This window comes from Chrysemys picta, chromosome 8 (assembly GCF_011386835.1).
Source record: "Chrysemys picta bellii isolate R12L10 chromosome 8, ASM1138683v2, whole genome shotgun sequence".
In the NCBI taxonomy this organism is placed as follows: domain Eukaryota; kingdom Metazoa; phylum Chordata; order Testudines; family Emydidae; genus Chrysemys; species Chrysemys picta.
Genome location: NC_088798.1, coordinates 44,362,997 through 44,379,790, shown reverse-complemented (window position 1 = coordinate 44,379,790; position 16,794 = coordinate 44,362,997). Strand labels below are relative to the sequence as shown.

General features: G+C 44.1%; 1 protein-coding gene across 14 annotated transcripts in view; it reads left to right on the top strand.

Annotated features, from left to right (window-relative positions):
• NEK7 (NIMA related kinase 7) overlaps window positions 1–16,794 on the top strand; it is a 253,273-nt gene that overhangs the window by 95,053 nt on the left and 141,426 nt on the right. For all 14 annotated transcript variants that reach the window (XM_024102010.3, XM_065554400.1, XM_024102007.3 and 11 more), the window contains 2 exons: window positions 457–565; window positions 8,278–8,385. In XM_024102010.3, coding sequence (XP_023957778.1) covers window positions 457–565; window positions 8,278–8,385 — 217 coding nt within the window. The remainder of the gene's footprint in view (window positions 1–456; window positions 566–8,277; window positions 8,386–16,794) is intronic.

Here is a 16,794-nt window from a genome sequence, read left to right as displayed (position 1 = left end):
CCTATAGAAATTAATTTTGGTGGTGAAAAACTTCTTTATTTTGAGAATTCCTTTAGTAACTTTTCCTTACTGCTGGCCTTTATCCATTATATGGTAGTTTGATTCTGTACTACAACATTCCACCCTCATTTCCTTCCACTGAGGATTTTTTTCCTCTGAAAAATGTAACTTTGTTAAATAAACATATGAACTTTTCTTAGGACTGTGGATTTATTTTAAACAGCTTGATAGTCAGTATAGTGTTTATTTGTTGATTAATGTCAGCACGTCCTGTGCTGGTATATTGTATGTTAATATTTCAGGGAAAAGTTGAACTTCCATATCTGGAAATAGTCCTAGAAACTTTTGCTCAGATTAAGTGAGCTCTGTCTTAATAGCTTTTAATTAAGAGTTTACTTATTTTCTCAGTTAATTGTGTAATAAGTTTTCAATACTTCTCTGTTTTCTTTTATAAAGCATTTTAAGAAACAGAAGAGGTTGATTCCTGAAAGGACAGTTTGGAAGTACTTTGTTCAGCTGTGCAGTGCATTGGAACATATGCATTCTCGTCGTGTCATGCATAGAGGTAACATAGGATCAAAGATATTGCATCTTTAACAAGTATTAAATATATGAGAGAACTTGGCAGGTTCAATGCAAATGATACCAAATAAGATATTAAAAGAATCAATTTTGACAAGTAACTAACACAATGTGTATGTTACTGCAGTATTTTATAAGTAACTTTAAAAATAGAAAGGATTTCCCTTTAAAAGATATATGATACTCCTGGGGGAATTCTGCACCAAAAAATTAAAAATTCTGCCCACAATATTTTAAAATTCTGCATATTTTATATGTCAAAATAACACAATATAATCATGCCAGTTTCAATTATTTTGGTAATTTATTTCAAAATACCTGTTAGCAAGTATGTCTATAGCAATAGAGACAACAAAAAAGATTCAGGAAGTGTTTTTTGACAAATAAATTCCTTACTAGGCATATTAATACCGAACTTTGAGTAATAATTAAAACTACAATCCAGAAATGTATTTCACACACCCCTCAGAAGCAGTGCAAAGCCTTTGGGGGAGTCGGGGTATCGGAGGAGCTCAGAGGGAAGTAATTGCTGGGAAGGAGCCTGGGAGTGAACCTGGAGGGCTGTTGGGTGTGGGTGGGAGAAGTACGGAACAGGGGTTTTCTTGGGGGGGGGGGGGGGGGCGGGATTGTTAGGGAGTTGGGGAGCCTCCCCCATGCTGACCCCTAGCCTCTCCCATTCAGTCAGGCACATCTTCACCTGTCCCTGTGTGTCCCTGCACTCCCTTCCTCCTCATGTCCCTGCACCCCCATTCAGCCACCTGTCCTACCCTGTCCCTGCACCCTCCTCCCCCTGTCCCCATGTGGCTCTGCATCCCCCTCCTATTCAGCCCCTGGCTCAGTGCTGTCACCCTTCTGAACTCCAGTCTATGTGACCCCCCCAGTGCCCCTGCGCATCCTGCTCTGTCCATCCCCCCCATGTCCCGTGCCCCTTCACCTGGCCCCGCGGGCAGGGTGCTGTGAGGAACTCAGCCAGTGTGCTCCTCCCTATCTGTGGCTGGTGGCTCCAGCCTGGAGCCAGCTGCCCTCTCTTCTGGCACCACAGTAGCCCCTGATGGGCGAAAGGTGTACCTCCAGTGCTTCCCTAGCAGAATGTATTTTCTGCAGAGAAAAAAAAATCTGCCGGGGATATGAATTCTACACATCTACAAGTTCTCTCATATATTTAATACTTCATGTGCAGTGGCGCAGAATTCCCCCAGGAGTAATGTAATGGGGATGTTGGTATGGCTACAGACTTCCTTTGGTATGGTATGGTATGGTATGGATTTGGCTATCTCAGGCAAATCACTAATGATGTCTGGTGATCAAAATAAGTGATGGGGCTATAGGTGCCAGAAACCTCTCATTCCCCAACTCACCCTTCCACCTGCTGGTGCCTACTCTCCATTCAACTCTCCCCCTCCTATCCCCTCCCACTCTCTCTCCCAAGACTCCCCACCTATTCACCTCTTCTTACCACGCATTCACTTTATACGCATGCATACCTTCTCCTGTATGTTCCTCCACTGTCATACTCCTCTATCTTCCTGTAGCCATTGGCCTACACTCTCTCTCACTCATCCCTACTGCTTCCAATCCTCTTGCCTAATAGTGTGCACCAGCAGCGTCCAGCTCTCCTTGTGAGGTACTGAGCCTCTCCTACCCTTGTTAATTCATTTTATTGTCCTCTCCCTCATCCACTTACCTATGCAGACCTGGAGGAACAGGTTTAGACTGCTTCTGTCCTTTGGAGTCCTCCTTCTCAGTGGCTGCAGGATACAAGTGATGCATGAACTACTTTGCCTCTGAGTTAATCTGAAATTAATCCCTCATAGGCCTGAAATTCCATATCACCATCTGTTATAGAGACTCATAGGTTGGGGAAAAAACTCCACCTCTGCCTAAGTCCTCCCATGCACCCTTCAGTAGACAAACCACACTTGGACCCATCAGTACCTAGTTACCAGCCACCCCTGCAAATTACTGTTCTGGTTATCCTCTTACACATGCATGTATTGAAAGGCCAAAAGTCTGAGGGTATGTCTACATTACGAAATTAGGTCGAATGTATAGAAGCCGGTTTTATAGAAATCAGTTGTATACAGCTGATTGTGTGTGTCCCCACATAAAATGCTCTAAGTGCATGAAGTCGGCGGACCGCGTTCACAGTACCGAGGCTAGCGTCGACTTCCGGAGCGTTGCACTATGGGTAGCTATCCCACAGTTCCCGCAGTCTCCGCCACCCATTGGAATTCTGGGTTGAGATCCCAATGCCTGAATGAAGCAAAACAGTGTTGCAGGGGGTTCTGGGTACATGTCGTCAGGCACCTGTCGTCAGGCACCTCTCCCTCTGTCAGAGCAACGGCAGACAATCGATTTGTGCCTTTTTATCTGGGCTACCTGTGCAGACAACATACTACGCCAAGCATGGAGCCCGCTCAGCTCAGCTCACCGTCACCATATGTCCTCTGGGTGCCGGCAGACGTGGTACTCCATTGCTACACAGCAGCAGCTAATTTCCTTTTGGCAGTAGACGGTGCAGTATGACTGGTAGCCTTCATCGGCGATCTGGGTGCTGGCAGACGTTGGGCTGCATTGCACACAACAGCAGCCCCTTGCCTTTTGGTATAAGATGGTATATTACGATTGATATCCGTCGTCGTCGTACTGCAGTGGCTGTCAATCCTGGGCACCTGGGCAGACATGCTCAGTCCTATCGAACAGTCTCGACAATGATGGCTATCAGTCATAGTATGCTATTTTCTGCCAAGCGCCCAATATTTTCTGCCAAGCACCCAGAAGATGCCGAGGGCTATCAGTCATGCTGCACTGTCGTCTGCCAGCTTAAGATGTAAAAAATAAATTTGTTCTGTATTTGTTTGCTTCCCCCTCCCTCCGTGAAATCAACGGCCTGCTAAACCCAGGGTTTTGAGTTCAATATTTGGGGGGGGGGGCATTCTGTGTGACAGTTGTTTGTGTTTCTCCCTGATGCACAGCCACCTTTGTTGATTTTAATTCCCTGTACCTGTACGCCATGTCGTCACTCGCCCCTCCCTCCCTCCGTCCGTCAGATACTAGTTTCGCGCCTTTTTTCAGACCAGACGCCATAGCACTGTGATCATGGAGCCCGCTCAGATCACCGCGGCAATTATGAGCACTATGAACACCACGCACATTGTCCTGGAGCATATGCAGAGCCAGGACATGCCAAAGCAAAACCAGGACCAGCCGAGGAGGCGATTGCAGCGCGGCGACGAGAGTGATGAGGAAATTGATATGGACATAGACCTCTCACAAAGTACAGGCCCCAGCAATGTGCAAATCATGGTGTTACTGGGGCAGGTTCATGCCATGGAACGCCGATTCTGAGCCCGGAAAACAAGCACAGACTGTTGGGACCACATCGTGCTGCAGGTGTGGGACGATTCCCAGTGGCTGCGAAACTTTCGCATGCGTAAGGGCACTTTCATGGAACTTTGTGACTTGCTTTCCCCTGCCCTGAAGCGCCAGAATACCAGGATGAGACCAGCCCTCACAGTTGAGAAGCGAATGGCGATAGCCCTGTGGAAGCTTGCAACGCCAGACAGCTACCGGTCAGAGGGAAATCAATTTGGAGTGGGCAAATCTACTGTGGGGGCTGCTGTGATCCAAGTTGCCAGGGCAATGAAAGACCTGGTGATATCAAGGGTAGTGACTCTGGGCAACGTGCAGGCCATAGTGGATGGCTTTGCTGCAATGGGATTCCCAAACTGTGGTGGGGTGATAGACGGAACCCATATCCCTATCTTGTCACCGGAGCACCAAGCCACCGAGTACATAAACCGCAAGGGGTACTTTTCAATGCTGCTGCAAGCCCTGGTGGATCACAAGGGAGGTTTCACCAACATCAACGTGGGATGGCCGGGAAAGGTACATGATGCTCGCGTCTTCAGGCACTCTGGTCTGTTTCGAAAGCTGGAGGAAGGGACTTTCTTCCCGGCTCAGAAAATAACCGTTGGGATGTTGAAATGCCTATAGTTATCCTTGGGGACCCAGCCTACCACTTAATGCCATGGCTCATGAAGCCGTACACAGGCAGCCTGGACAGTAGTCAGGACCTGTTCAACTACAGGCTGAGCAAGTGCCGAATGGTGGTGGAATGTGCATTTGGAACTTTAAAAGTGCGCTGGCGCAGCTTACTGACTCAGACCTCAGTGAAAAGAATATCCCCATTGTTATTGCTGCTTGCTGTGCGCTCCACAATATCTGTGAGAGTAAGGGGGAGACATTTATGGCGGGGTGGGAGGTTGAGGCACATCGCCTGGCCGCTGATTACGCGCAACCAGACACCAGGGCGGTTAGAAGAGCACAGCAGGGCGCGGTGCGCATCAGAGAAGCTTTGAAAACGAGTTTTGTGACTGGCCAGGCTATGGTGTGAAACTTCTGTTTGTTTCTCCTTGATGAACCCTTCTCTCCCCCCCCCCCCACCCGGTTCACTCTACTTCCCTGTAAACCAACCAACCCACCCTCCCCTCCCCCTTCGAGCACCGCTTGCAGAGGCAATAAAGTCATTGTTATTTCACATTCATGCATTCTTTATTAATTCATCACACAACTAGGGGGATAATTGCCAAGGTAGCCCGGGATGGGTGGGGGAGGAGGGAAGGAAAAGGACACACTGCAGTTTAAAACTTTAACGCTTATTGAAGGCCAGCCTTCTGATGCTCAGGCAATCATCTGGGGTGGAGGCTATGGAACTTGGGGAGGAGGGCTGTTGGTTACACAGGGGCTGTAGCGGCGGTCTCTGCTCCTGCTGCCTTTCCTGCAGCTCAACCATACGCTGGAGCATATCAGTTTGATGCTCCAGCAGCCGGAGCATCGACTCTTGCCTTCTGTCTGCAAGCTGACACCACCTATCATCTTCAGCCCGCCACTTGCTCTGTTCATCCCGCGATTCAGCCCGCCACCTCTCCTCTCGTTCATACTGTGCTTTTCTGTAGTCTGACATTGACTGCCTCCACGCATTCTGCTGTGCTCTTTCAGCGTGGGAGGACATCTGGAGCTCCGTGAACATGTCCTCCCGAGTCCGCCGTTTTCTCCTTCTAATCTTCACTAGTCTCTGTGAAGGAGAAACATTTGCATCTGGTGGAGGAGAAGGGAGAGGTGGTTAAAAAAGACACATTTTAGAGAACAATGGGTACACTCTTTCACGTTAAATTTTGCTGTTCACATTACACAGCACATGTGCTTTCGTTACAAGGTCGCATTTTTCCTCTTATATTGAGGGCCTGCCGGTTTGGTGTGAGAGATCACTCACGCAGTGCTAGGCAAGAGATTTTGGCTTGCAGGCAGCCATGGTAAGCCACAGTCTTTTGGCTTTTTTCACCTTCTTAACATGTGGGAATGGTTTCAAACAGTAGCGCCCTCATTTCCCATACCAAGCACCCGTTGCGTTGGCCATTTAAAATGGGTTTGCAATGTAAAAGGAGGGGCTGTGGTTCCCGGGTTAACATGCAGCACAAACCCAACTAACCCTCCTTCCCCACACCCAATTCTCTGGGATGATCACTTCACCCCTCCCCACCACCACGTGGCTAACAGCGGGGAACATTTCTGTTCAGCCGAGCAGGAACGGGCACCTCTGAATGTCCCCTTAATAAAATCACCCCATTTCAACCAGGTGATTGTGAATGATATCACTCTCCTGAGGATAACAAAGAGCGATAAGGAATGGATGTTGTCTGCATGCCAGCAAACACCGGGACCATACGCTGCCATGCTTTGTTATGCAATGATTCCAGATTACGTGCTACTGGCCTGGTGTGGTAAGGTGTCCTACCATGGCGGACGGGATAAGGCAACCCTCCCCAGAAACCTTTTGCAAAGGCTTTGGGAGTACATGAAGGAGAGCTTTCTGGAGATGTCCCTGGAGGATTTCCGCTCCATCCCCATACACGTTAACAGACTTTTCCAGTAGCTGTACTGGCCGCGATTGCCAGGGCAAATTAATCATTAATCATTAAACACGCTTGCTTTTAAACCATGTGTAATATTTACAAAGGTACACTCACCAGAGGTCCCCGGTGTGCCCTCAGGGTCTGGGAGCACGCCTTGGGTGAGTTCGGGGGTTACTGGCTCCAGGTCCAGGGTGATAAACATATCCTGGCTGTTGGGAAAACCGGTTTCTTCACTTCCTTGCTGCTGTGAGCTATCCCCATTATCTTCATCCTCCTCTTCCTCGTACCCCGAACCCTTTTCCCTGTGTGTTTCTCCAGTGAAGGAGTCATAGCACACGGTTGGGGTAGTGGTGGCTGCACCCCCTAGCATGGCATGTAGCTCCGCGTAGAAGTGGCATATTTGCGGCTGTGCCCCGGACCTTCCGTTTGCCTCTCTGGCTTTGTGGTAGGCTAGCCTTAGCTCCTTAATTTTCACGCGGCACTGCTGTGTGTCCCTATTATGGTCTCTGTCCTTCATGGCCTTGGAGACCTTTTCTAATATTTTGCCATTTCTTTTACTGCTACGGAGTTCAGCTAGCACTGATTCATCTCCCCATATGGCGAGCAGATCCCGTACCTCCCGTTCGGTCCATGCTGGAGCTCTTTTGCGATCCTGGGACTCCATCACGGTTACCTGTGCTGATGAGCTCTGCGTGGTCACCTGTGCTCTCCACGCTGGGCAAACAGGAAATGAAATTCAAACGTTCGCGGGGCTTTTACTGTCTACCTGGTCAGTGCATCTGAGTTGAGAGTGCTGTCCGAAGTGGTCAGAATGAAGCACTGTGGGATAGCTCCTGGAGGCCAATAACGTTGAATTCCGTCCACACTACCCCAATTCCGACCCGCTAAGGCCGATTTTATCGCTAATTCTCTCGTCGGAGGTGGAGTAAAGAAACCGGTTTAAAGGGCCCCTTAAGTCGAAAGAAAGGGCTTCGTCGTGTGAACGTGTCCAGGCTTAATTCGATTTAACGCTGCTAAAGTCGACTTAAACTCGTAGTGTAGCCCAGGCCTGAGATAGTAAGTCTGTGGAAAGGAGGAGATGAAAGCTCACACGTGGTAAGCATGTCTTATAGGGAACCTTAAGTAAGTTAAATGCTGTTGTCATTAACCCATTGAATACTAGCATTTTCTATGTTTCCAGCAAAAGTTAAGAACATGCAGGTCAAGATTTTTTTAAAGAAGAGTGCCTGTTGTTATGTTCATATCTAAACTTGACCTGATTTTCAAAAGTTCTGCTTTTGAACCGTTGAGCTGTTGCTCTTGAGCTCAGTGACAACTGAGGGTACTTGACACTTAAATAAGTTTCACCTGCCTTTTTTTTTTTTTAGGAGACTAGTGTCAGGTACTTTTAAAAAATGCTGCTGTTGTCACCAAAGGTCAGGGTTAAGACTTAAATAGGTTGTATAACAATAGCTATTATCTGCATGTTCATGTTTTGTAGTTTTAGAGCTAAAACTGTTTTATGTGTTGCTTGTTTTATTTGTTGTTTTTCGTTGCTCAGTTTTTGTTGCTATAGTGAATTAAGCACAACCAATAAAAGTAACTTGAGTTTAAGCCACAAAAGTTAATTAGAATTTTTAAAATCCCAAATTCACATTTTATTAAATGCTTAAAAGATTTTCTAAGCAGTACTGTCATTTGATTTGATTAACATTTAATAAAACTACAAGCCTCAGTACAGGTATTATTGATGCAGTAGGTTTTATTGCTAACGTATTGCAAAATGTTTTTCTCTTCATAGATATAAAGCCAGCTAATGTGTTCATTACAGCTACAGGGGTAGTAAAGCTTGGAGATCTTGGACTTGGACGATTTTTCAGCTCCAAAACCACAGCTGCACATTCTTTAGGTAAGAATATCATGCAAAATGATTTTGTTGCAAGATAAAATAAAATAATGTTATTCATATAAACTTAATTTCTTTATATTGTGTTACCCCAACTTTTTTTTTTTTTTTTTTTTTTTAAATTCAAGTTGTCCGCCCCTTGGTCAAACCTTATTAAGCTGTAATGATATCTGTTTCACTCAGTTTCCTGTTTCTTTGCCCTTGGACTACTTAATAAAAGATGTCTGTTTAGAACAAGTCGGTACCTATTGTAAACAGAACATTTTATAGAGTTGTAATAAAAAATAAAACTAAAGAATGAATTTCAACAGGGTTAAAGACTGCACTGACCCTTTACAGTATTTTTTCCACAGCTAATTAATCAGGTATGCAAAAGGAATTTATAAATGGAACATGTAATATTTGCTGGTGACATGCACTTTGAGGAGGTATGAAATGTAATAGGTTATATATTGCTAAATTAGTTTTTGCTCATATTCTAACAGAACAAAAACAAATATCATGACATTTTAAAGACAAATAAATACATCTTCCTGTTTAAAAAGATTAGATACCAAAATTAAACTGATTCAATATCACTTGACAAAACATGGTTCCATAGTATTTAGCCAATTTGGGACAGCTGCATATGGGGCACAGATATTCCATTACCTAATCTGGTGCCTGTAAACACAATGTAAAATAGCAAAAAAGAACTACCTTTTTTAAATACATTTTATAAATACATATAATATCATGTTTTGATATTTATTCCCTGTGAAGACATAACAGGATTTTTATTTACCATCATGACCTGCACCCCAATCTCCAATTTGTAGTGTCTGGGGAGAATGGGATGGGCAGATCAGGATTTAGAATTTTGAATAGCAAACATTCTTTTAAAAAGTGTGTGGGAGAAAGTACAAAAGAACATCTAAAAACACCCAATTCTTTTTTGTATGGGAATTGGATCACTCATAAAGAGTAGCATTATATTCACCGTACTAAAAGCATTTGCAAAGAATTCACATATTTTGGGTATCATTTGAGGAGATTATTTAAAATCTAAAGAGGTGGAATAGACTTCTCGAGAAAAATGATACCAAGGGAGGCACAGAGGACCAACAGATTGTCTCTGTTTTTAAAGTGTTGAGGGATAGTCTACAAATTGTTAAATCTAAATGTAAGTACCGTAAAGAGGAATAGTTCTCAGTAAGTAATCTATACTTAGAAAGGAAAATTGTTGTGGGAATGGATAATTAATTGATAGATTGTATTAGGGGATGGTTCTGTTTACTCTGGGGGGAGAAAAGGAAGTTAAATATATTGGTGTGTTAAATTATATATATGTGCTTGAAGCTGTGTATGGAGGGGTGTATGTTACAAATCCAAAATCTTAAATAAATTAGGGGTTCAAAATCCTTCAGAATCTCAGTTAATCCAGTCTTAAACAGCATCATGCAAAATGAATGGGAATCTCCACTTAGATGTTGTTGGCCATCTAAACTGAGAATTGCTTTAAAACTTAAGCCTGTCCTATAAAAATATCTGTCTGCTCATGACTGCCTAATGGCAAGAAAGCAGATTATTTCTCATTGACTGTTTAGGTGGAGGTTGTTCTAGATACCCAATAGAATTTTGCAGGATTGCCGAGTTGACTATCTAGTTGTTGTCCATGTTCTGGAGCAAGTCAAAAAAAGAACTTGTTTATTTCATTAATGGCCTAATGCACTATTCACTGAATTCAATGGACCCCTTGCCATTGACTTCAAAGGGCATTGAATCAGCCTTAAGACCCCTCAAGAGAGCAGCCAAGGCTAGCCAGGATTTAAGACCCATGACAAGATTTTTATTCAGCATAATAGTATCCAAGAGCTCAGGGAGGTTTAGGTAATTGCTGGATTTTAAAGAGCTAAAACCAGTGTATTATAAACTCTCATTTCAGAAAGCAGACTTTACATTCTATAATTTCGGCAGTATAATCAGCCAATTCCCTGTCATCGAGGAAACCTTTGGGACACTCATCTACACATTCCAGTTTTTCTTTTTTATTATAGATTCTTGTCTTTGCTATAAGCAGAAATTGCCACATACCAAGACCAACAATAATTACATGGGTCTCAGTGGAAAAATTGAGATTAAGTGAGTCCATGTCACCTCATATAAAAGACAAAAATAGCGGGGCATCTTCTTTTTACCAGGCTTCCTCTCTCTTGACTTCAGATATAATTTAAAAAACGCCAAATCAAGATTAGATAATATACTATTTTATTTTAAAATATTATTGTTTGCCTACTATAATATGCCAGTGGCGAGTTCAGACAATATTGCAGCATTCTTTTATATTACTTGTCATGGCTTAGGCCCTGCTAATGCCCATAAATAAAACATAGTACATAAAACAGCAACGTGAACAGGCTGCAGTGGGAACCAACACTATTGTACTCTATTTGTGGGAGCCAAAAAGTCCTAATCTACAATGTTCAATAGAAAGGGAGCATGCAGAGGAGGTGAAAGTCAGTGATGGAGGGAGAAGAGCTGGCCTATTACTTTGAGTTATAAATCAAAAAGGTAGGAAAGACAAACAGTTGCTTCAACTCTGTTTTTTTAGGTTCACCATGGGGGAGTGGTTGCAAGGTGCTTGGAAACTGAGCTGGGGGTAAAAAAAAAAACTTTAAGTCCTCTTTTACAAATATAAGAATCAGCAGGAAAAGGAGAAGAGGGCAAAAAAGGTGTTTTTTCAACTGGGGTGCTGTGTTTTGTTGGAGTTCCATACTTTAAACTCAGACCTTACGCCAGGATTCAGCCTGGGGGAGAAAATTTTGTAGCTGATTTATAAACTCATAAAAGTAAGACTGTACATTGTAAACACTGTTATCAACTTTATAATGTCTGCTAAGCACTGATTTATCATAATCGCTTTCCTAATATCCTTAATACAATCCTTCTTTGTTATTTCTTAATTTCATTTCTCTTGGAACTTCTGTTACTAGTTTCCCCAAACTAGTAGTTTCCCCAAACTATCCTTTCTTGAAAGTGGCCTTTCTTATGGCTATTTTCCACTCCAGTCCTCCTACAGGTGGGGGGAGTTGCATTGTATGTAAGAGCGCAGTATGACTGCTCAGAGCTCCAGTATGAAACTGCAGAAATACCTGAGAGTCTCTGGATTAAGTTTAGACGTGTGAGCAACAAGGGTGACATCGTGGTGGGAGTCTGCTATAGACCACCAGACCAGGGGGGGATGAAGTGGACGAGACTTTCTTCAGGAAACTAACAGAAGTTACTAGATCACAGGCCCTGGTTCTCATGGGGGACTTCAGTCACCCTGATATCTACTGGGAGAGCAATACAGCAGTGCACAGACAATCCAGGAAGTTTTTGGAAAGCGTAGGGGACAATTTCCTGGTGCAAGTGCTGGAGGAACCAACTAGGGGCAGAGCTCTTCTCGACCTGCTGCTCACAAACAGGGAAGAATTAGTAGGGGAAGCAAAAGTGGACGGGAACCTGGGAGGCAATGACCATGAGATGGTCGAGTGCAGGATCCTGACACAAGGAAGAAAGGAGAGCAGCAGAATACGGACCCTGGACTTCAGAAAAGCAAACTTTGACTCCCTCAGGGAACTGATGGGCAGGATCCCCTGGGAGAATAACGTGAGAGGAAAAGGAGTCCAGGAGAGCTGGCTGTATTTTAAAGAATTGTTATTGAGGTTGCAGGAACAAACCATCCCAATGTGTAGAAAGAATAGTAAATATGGCAAGCGACCAGCTTGGCTTAACAGTGAAATCCTTGCTGATCTTAAACGCAAAAAAGTAGCTTACAAGAAGTGGAAGATTGAACAAATGACCAGGGAGGATATTGCTCAGGCGTGCAGGAGTGAATCAGGAAGGCCAAATCACACTTGGAGTTGTAGCTAGCAAGGGATGTTAAGAGTAACAAGAAGGGGTTCTACACATATGTTAGCAACAAGAAGGTGGTCAGGGTAAGTGTGGGCCCCTTACGGAATGGGGGAGGCAACCTAGTGACAGAGGATGTGGAAAAAGCTAATGTACTCAATGCTTTTTTTGCCTCTGTCTTCACGAACAAGGTCAGCTCACAAACTACTGCACTGGGAAACACAGTTTGGGGAGGAGGTGACCAGCCCTCTCTGTAGAAAGAAGTGGTTCAGGAATATTTAGAAAAGCTGGACGAGCACAAGTCATGGGGCCGGATGCGCTGCATCCAAGAGTGCTAAAAGAGTTGACGGATGTGATTGCAGAGCCATTGGCCATTATCTTTTGAAAACTTGTGGTGATCTTGGGAGGTCCCGGATGACTGGAAAAAGGCTAATGTAGTGCCCATCTTTAAAAAAGGGAAGGAGGAGGATCCGGGGAATTACAAGCCAGTTGGCCTCACCCCATTCCCTGAAAAAATCATGGAGCAGGTCCCCAAGGAATCAATTTTGAAGCACTTTGAGGAGAGGTAAGTGATCAGGAACAGTCAGCATGGATTCACCAAGGGCAAGTCATGCCTGACTAACCTAATTGCCTTCTGTGATGAGATAACTGGCTCTGTGAGTGAGGGGAAAGCAGTGGACGTGTTATTCCTTGACTTTAGCAAAGCTCTTGATACGATCTCCCACAGTATTCTTGCCAGTAAGTTAAAGAAGTATGGGCTGGATGAATGGACTATAAGGTGGATAGAAAGCTGGCTAAATCATTGGGCTCAACGGGTAGTAATCAATGGCTCTGTCTAGTTGGCAGCTGGTATCAAGCAGAGTTCCCCAAAGGTCGGTCCTGGGGCCAATTTTGTTCAATATCTTCATTAATGATCTGGAGGATGGCGTGGTAAGCACCCTCAGCAAGTTTGCAGATGACTGGGAGTAGTGGTAGATACGCTGGAGGGTAGGGATAGGATATAGAGGGACCTAGACAAATTAGAGGATTGGGCCAAAAGAAATCTGATGAGGTTCAACAGGGACAAGTGCAGAGTCCTGTACCTAGGACGGAAGAATCCCATGCACTGCTACAGACTAGGGACCGAGCGGCTAGGCAGCAGTTCTGCAGAAAAGGACCTAGGGGTTATGGTGGACGAGAAGCTGAATATGAGTCAACAGTGTGCCCTTGTTGCCAAGAAGGCTAATGGTATTTTGGGCCGTATAAGTAGGAGAATTGCCAGCAGATCAAGGGATGTGATCATTCCCCTCTATTCTACATTGGTGAGGCCTCACCTGGAGTACTGTGTCCAGTTTTGGGCCCCACACTACAAGAAGGATGTGGAAAAATTGGAGGGAGGCCAGCAGAGGGTAACAAAAATGATAAGGGGGCTGGAGCTCATTATTTATGAGGAGAGGCTGAGGGAACTGGGATTATTTAGTCTGCAGAAGAGAAGAATGAGGGGGGATTTGAGCTGCTTTCAACTATCTGAAAGGCGGTTCCAAGGAAGATGTATCTAGACTGTTCTCAGTGGTAGCAGATGATAGAACAAGGAGTAATGGTCTCAAGTTGCAGTGGGGGAGGTTTAGGTTGGATATTAGGAAAAACTTTTTCACTAGAGGGTGGTGAAGCACTGGAATGGATTACCTAGGGAGGTGGTGGAATCTCCTTCCTGAGAGGTTTTTAAGGTCAGGCTTGACAAAGCCTGGCTGGGATGATTTAGGTGGGGATTAGGTCCTGCTTTGAGCAGGGAGTTGGACTAGATGACCTCCTGAGGTCCCTTCCAACCCTGATATTCTATGATACACACAAAAAAATTAGTGAACTACAAACTTTGTCCAATCATCAATCTATCTCTTCATCTAAAAAAATTTTTTTAACTACACCAGCAGAGTATATTCAGGTTTTCACATGTATAAAGAAATATACTAAAATTCTCCTTAATTATGTATTATAACTTCTAAATTTAAATGGTAGTGCCTTTAATTGCAACTTTAAAAAAAACACCTATTCAAACTTCAAAATAAATGTAAGGATTTTAAAACAAATTTCAATAGTTAAAGTGGTCTGGCTAAGCTTAGTTAATGGCATTATTAATTGTGTACAACCTTATCAAACAAGTAGGGGTTTCTGGTGTGTGTGTGTGTGTGTGTGTGTGTGTTTAACTTTTGAGATTCTTCCTTTTTAAAACAAATAGAACCACTGATTCAATCTCCCTTTTGGTAGAAGGCTGGTCATAATACCCACTGAAGTTGGAATGCACTTCACCTGGGTTGGTTAGGAGGGCGTTTGAGAGCAATATAGGATACACTTCCCTCATTTTTTCTCTCCACCAACCTTTCCAGGGCTGAATGCCTTTCCTCCATAGCACACCTTATGGCCTTTATTAGAAGCAAGGATCAACCTGAGTTTTTGATCTCTGCATGCCAGTACATGGCTCTACAGGTGACAGCCTGTAGTCGTGTCGTAGTTCCAAATCAGATTTATGTTTGTGCCTATTCCCTTTACCTACACTTTTAAGTTAAATACAATAATGGTGTTAGTAGTAGCCATAGCGTTCAGGAATGTAGGTTAGGATTCAGTAGAAAAGAAATAGAGCACTTCACTTCTTCAGTGAAACTTTGCTTTGTTCCTGGTAGGCAGCAGAGTATCTCACAACCTCTACCCATATGGCCAGATAGTCCTTTCTGGGGGCAGGGAGGAAGATCAGAAAGGCCCCCAAACCCTGCAAAACTACCTAGATGCGCTGAAAGCACAGGGCCATTTGCATTTTCTAGTGATGCCACACTGGCTTCAGCACCCCCTGACTTTCATCTCTATGGCATCATAGTGCCAATGGAGCTATGTTGCCAGGGTTGGATGGTTATGCAAAATGAACATGGACCATAGACAAGATAATACAGCTACCCTTGATCTTCCTCCACCTCCTTACATATTGATCTATGGACTTGTGATGGATCCTCTGTGGGTCCAGGAGTTTGGAAGACAATGCTGCAGTGAAGACATGCACACATCCCTTTTTGATGTGGGCAGGGCCAGATGGCATGCGTGCATGCATATGATCCTTCAAACTACCCCATAATTTGGCAGAACGAACAGTCTCAGTTTATGGATGAGGCTAGTGACTGGCAGTGCTTCGAATTCATCTCATTCTGAGGATTAGCAATTTTGAGCTACTTTAAATGGTTAGCAAAATAAAATAAAAAATGAGAAGCTATTCTTTAATCTACAGAGTACATGTGTTCAACTAAGGCAAAAGGTTCCATGCTGTTTTGAGAGCACAAATGCCAACCAATCCAATAGATTCATAGACTTGTAGTCCAGGAGGGATCATTGAGTTCTAGTATACCTAGTCTATGCTATTTTGTTCCCTGTACATTCTTATGCCACACTCATCACTGTAGCATCTGAGCATCTTCTAGTAGTGTATTTTTTAAGGAAAGTGACTAACACCTGTCACATGTCTTGTTCTCTCATCCTGTACTCAGGGGGAGAAGCCTGTACAATTTAATGTCTGGTTTTGGTAGGTGGTTTTTTTGTTTGTTTGTTTTTTGTTTTAAATACATGTTGCATTGTATTTGATAGAAAAGGCAGGGTCAAAGAAATTTGCCTTGTACTTGGAATGGAATGTGGTGAGGTTTGTAATGGTCCTTAGTTCCTGGGGAAGTTCATTCTACAGTCTCAACCAGCCACTGAGAAAGTTCTGTCTCCTTCGCAGATACGCTAAACCCTCATTATATGGAGTTCCATTGCTCTAGAGGAGCAAAGTTGTCAGTCTTCATCCTGGAGCTTTAGGTGGTCTTCTAGATATTGTAGGGCCAGGCCATGGAACACCTTGAATATAATATGATGTGACCTTCCTCCTCCCCTTGCATAGGTATCCTTTCTTTCTTACCACTCTCGTCTCCTTTTTCCCTGCCATAGACACAAAAGTTGTCTATTTTTCTCTTCTAACTCCTACACTTGCCCCAGTGACCCCATCCTGTTTCCAGATCTCTCGTGTCCACTCTCATCTTCTCCTTCATCTCTCACTCCTCTCTGGATCTTTTTCCTTACAATGCAAGAATGCTTTAGTCTCCCATTTAAAAACAAAAAATACCAACACCCTTGACCCCACGTGGCTCTCCAGCTATCACCAAATCTCCCTTTCATCTCTAAGCTCATTGAACTTGCTGTCTGATTGTTGTTGCAGTTCCTCTCCTGCATTGTCATCCTAGACACTCCTCAATCTGAATTCTGCCTCTTGCACGCCACTGAAACCACTCTTACCAGCATCAACGACCTCTTCCTAGCCAAATCTTAGAACCACCACTCAATCCTTATTTTCATTGACCTGTCAGCCACCTTTGACTCTTTCACTTGTGCTCTTCTCCTTGAAATATTGGCTTCCCTTGGCTTCTCTGACTCTGTCCTTTCCTGGTGGTTCTCCTGTCTCTGTAGTTGCTCCTTCAGCATATCCTTTGGAGGGTCCTTCTCATCCTCCTCTCCCCCAACTTTCTGTCAGGGCTCTACAGGACTCTA